The following is a 10990-nucleotide window of genomic DNA, read 5'->3' as shown; positions in this document are numbered from 1 at the left end:
GCGTCTGCCGAGTTTGGGGAGATATTTCTAGCCATGGCCTCAGCTTGCCCTCTAGCACGAAATGTGACGCTGGAGTACTGAGCACTGCCACACGACTCGGAACACAGCCCGGACCGTGTTCTTCTGAGTATCAGACCCCGTGTACTACCAGTGGGAACAGGTCACCACCATCTCCCTCCTACTCACAAAGTCCAAATTCTAGCCTTCTCCCCCAATCCTTCTGATGCTGTTCGCCTACTGTGTACACCGCTGAATTCCAACGTCCAGCAGCTCTTACACTCAGAAACCCTCGGGTATTAGTCCTGTTCCATCAGATCCAAGAACACAAACCTCGGCTCTCCTCTCCCTATACCAGAGGTCTAAGCCTCAATCCTCTTCCCTCAACCTAGAGTCCTGATTTCTGCCCCCTTCCTTTCTTAGAACTAGGGGGTCTGGGCCTCATGTTTGAACTTTCCCCTCCTCTGAACTTGACTCCTACTGCTGTGTCAGGAAAAAAGAACCAACAGGTGGCACCTGCCGGCAGGGTCTGAACACGACCACCTGCCGCTGTTGCTCACCCGGGTCCCTCTCTCTGCACCTGCTCCTGTCTGTCGCCAGTGACCGCTCCACCCAACCCACAGTTCAGGACGCGGGGGAGGAGATAGAAAGGGAACCCTCGAAGTGAGCCTGGCCAGTCCTCCAGGAGCGTGTGCCCCGCCCCTTTTCTGGGTCCTAGCAGGGTTTCTGATCCAAAGCTCGCTCTCTTGGCTCCCACTCACCCTAGAAAGGGGAGTTGAGGGCCGCCCTAGGCTTGCGGGGTGGAGCCTAAGGCCTCCAGCCTAGTCCGTGAGACTCCACCCGCTTCAAGGCACTGCTGAGTAGCTGAGCGGAGCCTACCTGGTGAGAAGCCCCTGGGGTAGATACGGGGATCCTCTTTATTACCCTTCATTCTCCGCTCTGGTTCCCCTTTCTGGTCCCAATATCTTTCCCACAGAGCCTGGTGCATGACAGTCAACCCATTCTGTCTCAGGGACCCCTGTGTTTCCCAGACACCTGTCATATTCCCTGATTCCCTTCTGACCCAGAATCTTGGATTCTAGTCCCTAACAGCATGCAGTTCTAGTCCTTAATCTCCTTCTCCTTCAGGGTTCAGAATCCAGACGACTGCCTCCTGCATTTTCAAAGACCCAGAGCTCCAGATTCCAATGCTCTCCCCCTTAGGATGCAGGAGCCCATGACTCAGGTCCTTCCTGTACCACCAAGGTCCAGGGATTGAGACCCAGCCCTCTTGCTTCAGACTCAGAACTTCAGGCCCAAAGCCTTCTTCAGGCACAGTAGTTCATACCCAAGTACTTCTCCCTCAAGTCAGAACTCCAGGCCCCAGGCTTTCCTCAGTCCTAGGGGTCCAGGCCCCAGTTCGCTGGGGTTCGGGACCAGCTCTCCTTTCTCAGACCCAGGGGCCCAGAGACCAGTCATCCCCCAAAAGATCTGATCTGGCCCAGTACCTTTGTCTCTAATCTTTCACGCCGTCCCCAAATTTCCCCCGAATGGCAGCCTCCTGTTATCCACTTTGACCCCGCGCTTTGGTGGCTGTGACTTCCTCTGTCCAGGTCTCCACCCCAGCCTTGGCAATGACCCTGGCAGCCTCCTCCCAGCGCTCACAAATCATCCGTTCCAAGTTCCGCTCTGGTGAGAGGTTGCTTGTCTCTGTGCATGTGGGAAGGGGTCCTGGAGCCAGGGCCCGGGGTCCCAGTAACACTATTGTCTGGCATGAGTGCGTGAATCGACTGGTGATGCCCACGGGCAATGCCATTTGTGCTAAAAGTGAAGTAGTAGATGAACGTTCAGATGCCTTGCTGAGCCATAGGTGGGATGCCCAAGGGTGCATCTGTTGCAAAGGACTTAAACTGACTGCTAGGCAAAGCAGAAGATCAAAATGGGACCTGAGTTGCATGTGTGTGTGTGGCAGGGGGACCAAGAGCTAACAAGCCTTCAAAGTGTCATTAGTCATGATTTGTTGACTGAATGCATGAAGAGCTGTCTGCACACTCAGAGAGGAGCAGAAATGTGCACTGGGAAATCTTTGCCCCCAAACTGAGGGTCAAGTCTTGAGTGTGAATGGCACTCATGTGGGTGCATGCCAGCAAGAGTCAGTTGGAGTGAGAAGTCACATAAAGCCTTGTGAAAACAAAAGCAGCGTAGGTGCAAACTAGAGTCCAGAGAGATCTGAGCTTCAGGGTTCCGTTGGCGGGATGCTGGCTGTGGGGAATGCCAGGGGCAAGACAGAAAGGGGTGTTATGGATAAAAGGAAGTGAGGTGTGGAGTCAGTTTGGCAAGATGGCGACTATACCAGGGTAGTCACAGACTCCCGAAGTGGCAGGTGGAGCCAGGAGCTTGACTGCCTCTCCGCTGCAGGCTGGCTAGCTTACGGTCTCAGGAGTGGCTCTGGCCCAAGATGCTTAGCTGGCAGGAGCAGGCAAGAGGCCCTGGGAAGGGAGAGGGAGCAGGCTGCCTGCCCACCCGCCCGGGGAGCGTGAAGGGGCTGGGCACGTGTGTGTCCCGCCAACAACTGCAGCTCCCACCCACCAGCCAAGTCGGGCTTTGGACACTCCCTTCCCGCCTTCCCTGTCCCACCTCCCTTTTCCTTCCTCAGTTCTGCAGCTTCGGATCCACAGACGGAATCAAGACTGCAGTAAGTGTGGGCCCCCAAAGGGACGGGATCGTGGCCTCAGTCCCCGAGGAGCATGCATGCCTACCCCACAGGAGCGAAAGCCCAGCCTGTCATTTTCACAGGACGCAGGAGTCAGTGGAGCCACCCCACCCCTTGAGCTGTTTCCTATTGCTCAGCTATCCCTCCCCAGATACCCTAATGTTTCCTGGGTGGAGTCAGGTATCCCGGCCCCTTCCATGCGCAGTGTCTGAGTCGAGCCTTTTGACTTGTCCATTTCCCTGGAGTTGGGAGATACAGACACCACCTGGTCCTGTCCCAGGAATAAGCCAGATATCTTTGGTCCTAAACAAACAGGCGCTTTGCTGACTACGTAGACAACTCTCTTCCTTTCTCAAAAATGTGAAAATCTGGGTACCCAGGAGCCAGCTGAGAGCTGGGGTTATGCTTCAGGCCAGCCCCTTTGTCCCTGGCACTCTAGCGAGTGCCGGCTGTCTGTTGGCCCTTTCAGGCTCCTCCACTATCTCCTCAGCCTCTGATTCAGATCCGTGGATCTCAGCCTCGGGCCCAGCTCTGGCTCCAGCTTTGCCCCCTGTTCCTGCCTCTTTCCTTGTCGGCCCTGGCGTCTTGTCCCCTGAGCCAGCATATTGTCCTTGGAGATCTCCAAAGAAGGTAAGTTTAGACAGAAGGACAAGTGCCCAAGACCGTGTAGCTCTCCTAGCTGCTCCCTTGTCTTTCTGGCGTCGCCAAGCTGACACTATACATTTCACGGGCCAGGAAAGTGGTGACCACCCTGAAGCAACATCCTGACCTTTTCTCTTTGTTTGTTGAGCAAATTCACCCTATATGCCAAGGCTGTCTTTGAACTCCCCATCCTGCCCCAGACTCCCTGGAGCTGGGATGACAGGTGTGGTAAGCCACCAAACCACCAAACCACCAAACCTGGCTTTACTTGCTCTTTCAGGAATCCCCTAAGAACTCCCAACACTGGAAGGAGCCTAAGGTCAGGGGGAACTTGACATATCACCTGTACATGCCTCCAGAACAGAGACAAGGGCCCAGGGCAGATCTCCAAGTGGAGAGGTCAACTCTGGGTCCCCCGGAACCACCTCTGTGGGAAAAGAAAAACTCACAGAGACCACACCCTCGGTAGGATTCTCATTTCTATTCTCCAGGGGACCAGAAACTCAGGCCCCATCCTCCTCCCTCAAACCCAAAGTGCAAAGGAGAGGAGCTTGCACTGGAACCTCCTCCCCCAGAACCCAGGCTGTGCGTGCTCCCAGTCACCTGCGGAGATACCCCAGTTGCTTATCTTCCACACCCACAAAATCAGCCCTGTGCTTGCTCCAGTGGAAGTCCAGAATTCCTCGTTTTCCTGCATTCTCCGAAGCCCGTTTTAAGGTCCCTAAATGCCTTTCTCTCTCTGTCCTATCTTTACACCACCCCCTCATGCCTGTCGCTAGGATGAAGCCTTCCTCACCAAGAGTCTCCAGTCCCTCGCCCCCTTCACACAAGCTGGAACTTCAGACCCTTAAACTGGAAGAGCTGACGGTGAGTTTAGGGTACAGTGTCCCAGGGCTGGCCCTCTTCTTCAGAGCTGGCCCCAGATCTCGTAAACTCAAGGCCTCTGTCGGTTCAGATTGTGGTTCCTCCTCTTGATTTCCTAGTCATCCCTTCCCAGAGCTAGCTCAGCACCTCCTCTCCCTGCCCCCTACTCAGGTCTCAGAGCTTAGGCAGCAGCTGCGCCTGCGGGGACTCCCGGTGTCCGGGACCAAAGCGATGCTTCTGGAGCGCATGCGTGGTGGCACCCCGCCCAGAGAACGGCAGAAGCCAAGGCGCGAGGACAAAGAGGCCGCAGCTCCCTGGCCGCGCCTCAGGCCCAAGGCGCTGGGAACTACCCGGCTGCCCGGCACGGTGAGGGGGGTGGGGCTGTGTACACATGGACCAATAAAGAGACGAGAAAGACAAATAGGGAGAGACCTTGGAAAAAATAGCCAATGAAATGTTGGAAAGGAAGCGTGATTTGCACTTAAGGGGAGGGTCTCAATAAGAGAGGCCCCCTAAAGCTTGGGGGTGTGGCCAATCATTGATTGGTCCGAGGATGTAGTTGAGAACAAGGAGGGCGTGGTTTAAGGGAGAAAAACCAATGAAAGGATAGGGGCGGGGCCTGTAATCTTACTTAAGTAGTAAGAGCACCTGTTTCTTGAGGTCTTTCTGCAATGTAAGTTGAAAGGTGAGGGCTGACTCTGAAAGCTATGCTCCTCATGCACACACACACACACACACACACACACACACACACACACACAGAGTAAATAAAGTGTTTTTTGTTTGTTTGTCTGTTTTTTAAAGAATTGGGTAAAGCCAGGAAGGGCCGGGTCAGGGCCAGGGAGCAGAGCCTTGTCTGGTGTGCCAGGCTTATTGAACTCCCACCTTCCCTGGTTCTAGGTGAAGGCAAGCGCGACAAATCGTAAGCTGAAGTTTTCTGGAGCTGCGGAGCCCCTAGGGTCAGCTCCCGCTCCTGTTCCCGATCCCGCTCCCTCTCCAGCTTTGGCTCCAGCTCCGTCTCCAGCTCCAGTTCCAGCTCCAGCTCCCTTCCCAACACCTTCTCCAGCTAGCCTGACTCTGGAGGAGGAGCTGCAGGAAGCGATCCGTAGGGCACAGGTGGAAAGAGATGCGTGGCTGGGGAGTGCTCAGGGACTGGGCGGTAGACCTAAGCAGGACCTAGGGTCACATGGCTTGTGCTTATCCACAGCTGCTTCCAAACCGCGACATCGATGACATCTTGGAAGACCAAGTGGAGCCAGATGGTAGGAGATTAGCTCCAGCATTTAGGGGAGGAACTGAACTTGGGAACTCCTGGGTTGAGGGCAAGCAAAGTGGGTTGGGAACAGCACAGTAAGCAGAACCCATCCCCCTAAAGCTCACACTCCTCCTGCAGAACTGCTGCCTCCCATCCCCTTGGACTTCCCTGGCTCATTTGACCTGCTGTCTCCCTCCCCGGACTCGGAAGGCTTCTCTTCCGTCTTCTCTTCTTCACTACCGTCCCCCACAAGCTCCCTGTCCCCTTCTCCAAGGGCCCTCACCGATTCTTTGGACTGGCTGGAAGCCTTGAGTGGGGGTCCACCACTGGGCTCTGGGCCTCCAGGCCCCAGCATCTTCTCCGCGGACCTATCTGACCCCAGTGGCAGTCGGCTCTGGGAACTGCTGCCAGATCCATGGTGACAGACCCTTGGGTTTCTAAGGAGAGGTCATCTGCACCCACAGAGACCCTCCAACTACAGAGGACTCTAGATGCCCTCATCCCCTCCCGGCTGGCTCACTGCTGCTGACATGTTATGCACCTGGACCTGCCTACCCAGCCTCTGTCTGACCCCTCCCCAAGCCCTGTAATTGGGGTTGGGGGTTCATTTGCTGCTGGCCGGTGCAAACAAGCTTGCTGCCTCCTTCAGAGACCTGCGGGTTGTGTGTGCCCCTTCCTCTGGACACTGGAGGCTGCCTGCCATCCGGGGATCTGGGTCTTTGTGCTGTTTGGGTTCAGGAAAGGACCAGGTGAGGGTAGAAGAAAGGTACCCCAAGTTCTAGTTAGAGATGAGAGGACCAGAAGCTACTAGTAGGAGGTGATTATAACCGCCCTGTGACCTTGAACTTATGACTCCGCCCCCAACCCAGTGCTGTGCTCAAAACTAGCTTTCTTGGTTGTTGTTTTGTTTTGTTTTGTTTGGAGAGCAAGTCTTGCTGTGTAGTGTCAAGCTGGCCTGAGACTTGTGACAATCCTTCTGCTTCATCCTCCTGGGTGCTGAGATTACAGATGTGAGCCATTCTACCCAGCTCTCATGGTTTATTGGAGAGCTTCCAGGAGCCATGAGGTGGGGAGAGGAGATAGAACGATTCTCAGGTGAGCCTCTGCCTCCCTCCCTCATGCTGGGACCGTGTCTGGCTGGTGAATTAAACTGTGGCTCTCACGTGGTCTGAGGCTCACGAGACTGGCATCTGCATCTCTGTTTGCGCTTATTAACAAACCCACAAAACACAGCTGCATTAGTTACTGTCACAGAGCTGGCTGTGACCAACGTACTCCAGAGAGAGTAGGGAGGGAGAGGGACTTAATTTGCCCAGGTTTTCAGAACCTGATTGGCTTCATGTGCCTTGAGGGGACACCGTGGTGGCCAAATATATGGAGCAGATTCTTTACCTCATGGTGGATGAGCATGGTGGGGAGGGGGGAGTAGAGAGGGAAAGGAGCTAGGATGCGATACCCCTAAGACCTATCCACCAATGACCTACTAGTCCTGCAGTTTCCAGACCTCTCCAATAGCACCACCACCAGCTACACATGAGCCAGTGCGGGACAGTGTATATTCAAAGCGTAACCATAAGTGGCTATGGTTTCCTGGCCTCTGCAGGGCAGTTATTTGGCCCCACAAGATGGTGGGGGGGTGGAGATGTGCTCATCCCTAAGCCCAGATGGGCAAGCATATCCAATAGAGCTCATTCAGCTGTGTTGGTACAGTGATGGAGATGGCGGAAGGCTGACCCCAGCTGGGTCCCTGGATGTCGGGACATGTCTTGTTCTCCACGTGCTCTCTCTGCTAGGCTCACTGGACTTCTTGTGTGGTAGCCTGGGACATTCAAGTGTGAAAGTTCAGCTTGGAGTGGTAGCGCACACCTGTAATCCTAACACTTAGGGCAGTAGACATGAAGAGCTGAGGCAGGAGAATCAGAAGCCCAATATCAACTTCAACTATATAGAAAGTCCAAGACCAGCCTGGGCTACATGAGACCCTGTGTCACAAACAAGAATGAACCGGTATAGCAACAAACCTGGGGTGGGGGTGGGGCACTGGAGCTGAACACACAAGACCACCAGACACGGGGCCATCTCCTATGTCTTTGGGCCTGACAGTAAATTTTGTCTCATTTCCCTTTTCCGTTGAGGTCAGGTTATTGGGAAAGATGGGACTAGTGTTAAAGGGACAGGAGTCCATACGTGGGATGTCAATCAGATGTATCCGTGCACAGCCTGGGCCCTCAGAGTTAAGGAAGAACAACACTGAGTTTCTACTGTGGTGAGGCTCAGGTCACAATCCAAGTGCACACTGCCACTGCTGTGACTATGCTACGTGGGGTCATGGAGCTGAAACAGACAGAAACTCTCAGGCGTGGAACAGAGGTCAGAGAAGTAGCTGAGCCTCCAGGGGTGGGGGGTGCTGGTCGAGAACTCTGGAAGATAGCGTCCTGGAAGAGGAAAGGGGACGTGTGAAGAAGCTGCTCTCAGGAAGCCGGTGAGGCTCAGTGCTCTGAGCAAGACAACAGAAAGAGGGTGCCTGGCCCAGGCTAGAGGCGCACAGAGCTGTCCTGGGATGAGCTGGAAGCTAACACAGGGGTTCCCGGGCCTGGAGGGTCAACAGGGTGTAGTGGGTGCCTCTTCGGGTGCTAGACATTGTCCTTCTTATTTCTTGTATTTTTACATTTTTGGTGTTCAGGCACACCACATATGTATGTACTGAGGTCCTTGGAAGCCAGAGGAACCTGTTGGTCTAACCTGACATGAATGCTAGGTACTGCAACAGTGCCTGTAAGAGCAGCAAGCCATCTCCAGTCTGTTGTTCTCGGTTTTGTTTTGTTTTTTGTTTTGTTTTGTTTTGTTTTTTGAGACAGCATCTGACTGTACTCACTGCCATGTCCGTCTCTCCCTATCCCTAGCCCTCTGTGGCCTTTGCCTACCTAATCTCCACCTATCTCTCTGCCATCTCTCTGGCCCTGGTGTCTTGGGCCCCAGGATACCAATTTCCAACCAAGTCTTATTCCTGTCTCCTGCACACTGTCCCCATCTATCCTCAGCCAATCAGCCTTGGGGTGAGGGAGAGCAGTGAGGAGCCCTGACAGCCCTGGGAAAGGTAGGGTTGGATGGCCAAGGAATTCTCTAGAAGGTGGACATTTGGAAGGCTGGTGCGGGTTTGGCATGGGTGTTGACTTGAGTGTGGTGTACTCCTCATCACTGCGACCCCAACTTCACATGTGTTCAGTCCCTCCGGTGGCTTCAGTGTCCCTGGGGGCCTCCGCTTTTACCCACATGCCACCCTTGAACTTCATAGAGGGGGAGGTGTCTGGTTTCCTTTCATTCCCTTCGCCTCCTCCTCCCCTTACTTCCTCCTCCTCCTTTACTTCCTCCTCTTCTTCCTTCTCCCTTACTCCCTCCTCCTCTTCCTTCTCCCTTATTTCCTCCTCCTTTTCTTTCTCCTTTACTTCCTCCTCCTCTTCCTTCTCCCTTACTTCCTCCTCTTCTTCCTTCTCCTTTACTTCCTCCTCCTCTTCCTTCTCCCTTACTTCTTCCTCCTCTTCCTTCTCCCTTACTTCCTCCTCCTCCAGGACAAAAATCTCCCTATGCAGCCCAGGCTGCCCTCAAATGGGACATCGTCAGGCTTCGGTTTCTAGTGTGCTCAAATTGGATGCACAGGCTACTACTCACGACCTTTTTTTAAATCTTAAATGTAGATGGCTGTCAAAAATCAGTGGATATAGAGATGGTCTGTGCCAACATCATTTGGAGATAGAATTCACATTCCAAATGAACCACCCGTTGATAGGCCGAGCTCAGTTCATCTACCAGGTAGTCAATTTAAAAATTTAAAAATTTTAATTCATTTTCTGGGGTATGTGTGTGTGTGTGTGTTGTTGTTGTTATTTTTTTTATTTGTTTTGATTTTTTTTGAGGCAGGGTTTCTTTATAACACTGGCTGCCCTGGAATTCACTATGTAGACCAGGCTAGCCCAGAATTCACGGAGATCTGCCTGCCTACCTCCAGAGCACTGGGCTTAAGCAGGTGAGGCACTCACATCTCACCTAGGCACATGAGGAATGACTCAAACCCACTCTTATCACTTTCAAGAATGTAAACTTGGGCTGGGCATGACTGGCATACATCGTTGATTTTATCAAGACCAGCCTGGTCTACATTGTAGGTTTCAGGACAGCCAGGGCTTTGTAGAGATACTGTCTCAAAAGACCAAACAAACAAACAAACACCATGAAATTGTGATGGAAAGGCACATTTTTATTTGTTTTGGATTTTGAAAAAATATTTTTTTTAAAAAAAAATAAGATTTCTGTGTAGCCCAGGCTAGCCTCAAACTCAGAGATCTACTGGCCTCTGTCTCCTTAAGTGTATGCCACCACTGTTGAGCCTAGATTTTTGCAATTTTCTTTCTACTTCTGAGATGGGGATCTCATGCAGCTCAGACTGATCTGCATTCCCTGTGTGGCTGGGGATGACTTCCAACTCCTGATCCTGATGCTAGGATCACAGGTGTGCATTGCTATACCCAGTTTGAGAATTTTCTTTGTTGAGAGAGGGCCTGAGGATGTAGGGCCTCCTGCCTTAGCCTTCACAGTACAAAGATGAAAGTCAGGTGTTGGGGTTGGGGATTTAGCTCAGTGGTAGAGCGCTTGCCTAGGAAGCGCAAGGCCCTGGGTTCGGTCCCCAGCTCCGGGAAAAAAAAGAACCAAAAAAAAAAAAAAAAAGAAAGTCAGGTGTTACCACGGCCACTCCAGGCTACTTCTCATGCATGGGATCAGCACTACCAACTTAGCAGGGGTTCTGGAGAGACACCTTGGGTTTCTGCTGTCCAGAAAGAACACCATTCCGAGGCCTCTTCCCTCCAGATCACCCTGGCTGTTTTCATAATGGTAGCTGCATAGGTTGTATTTTTTAATTGTGAGAGGGATGCATTGTGTGTGCTCACACTTGAAGTGTAACAAGATGGTAAGATAACTCTGAAACATCTGGAGGGGTTCCCTAGGATTGGAGGTGTCCCACCAGGGCTGCAGAGGCAGACATACAACCGGTGCATCTGAATTCCGCCCACACAGGTCTTCTCAGATGGACAGAGTAGGTGAAGAAGGAGCCCTTGGCGGACCCAGTCCCAAGGGCAAGCAACTGGGTGAGGGGACTGTGGGCTCACGGTAGCTCCCACATCCCTTTTGATCAAGTGCCTTTGTGCAGTGAATAATTCCTACTTTGGATCCCAGGGTAAACCAATCCCAGCATTCTTCCTCCCCTTGACTCATAACGAGCCATGAGGGCACACAGTGACACAACTCTTGTCAAGGGGACAGAGGAGCTAGCTGGATGCTTGTAGAGGGGTGGCTTTCACTGGACTTGCCTTTGGTCCTCTGTGTGCTGCTGGTGAGACCTGCCTCTCGCAGCGCCAGCTGCCTATGACTCCACTTCCAGGGATCCGACACCCAGCTCTGGCCTCTGAAGGTACTCCACACGTCCACACATACACCCATAATTTAAAAAGAGAAAGAATCTTAAGAGACTATGAGAAGTTCCTAGG

At 52.9% G+C, this 10990-nt stretch overlaps 1 protein-coding gene across 2 annotated transcripts; it reads left to right on the top strand.

The window, feature by feature from the left end:
* The first annotated feature begins 2633 nt into the window (after window positions 1-2633).
* Window positions 2634-6639, top strand: Mamstr (MEF2 activating motif and SAP domain containing transcriptional regulator). 2 transcript variants are annotated; one of them, XM_032893625.1, is made up of 8 exons: window positions 2634-2671; window positions 3180-3319; window positions 3612-3796; window positions 4111-4198; window positions 4367-4561; window positions 5096-5311; window positions 5403-5457; window positions 5589-6639. In XM_032893625.1, the coding sequence occupies exons 3-8, from the start codon at window positions 3681-3683 to the stop codon at window positions 5870-5872; spliced, it is 954 nt and encodes a 317-aa protein (XP_032749516.1). In that variant the 5' UTR covers window positions 2634-2671; window positions 3180-3319; window positions 3612-3680; the 3' UTR covers window positions 5873-6639. The 2 variants fall into 2 exon arrangements, with proteins under 2 accessions (XP_032749516.1, XP_032749515.1); XM_032893624.1 differs by lacking the exon at window positions 4367-4561 and having other exon boundaries at window positions 2639-2671.
* Window positions 6640-10990: the final 4351 nt, after the last annotated feature.

The sequence above is a fragment of the Rattus rattus genome, chromosome 2 (genome assembly GCF_011064425.1).
Source record: "Rattus rattus isolate New Zealand chromosome 2, Rrattus_CSIRO_v1, whole genome shotgun sequence".
Classification (NCBI taxonomy): domain Eukaryota; kingdom Metazoa; phylum Chordata; class Mammalia; order Rodentia; family Muridae; genus Rattus; species Rattus rattus.
Note: the sequence above shows the minus strand (reverse complement) of the source record. Positions and strands in the feature narration are given on the sequence as shown.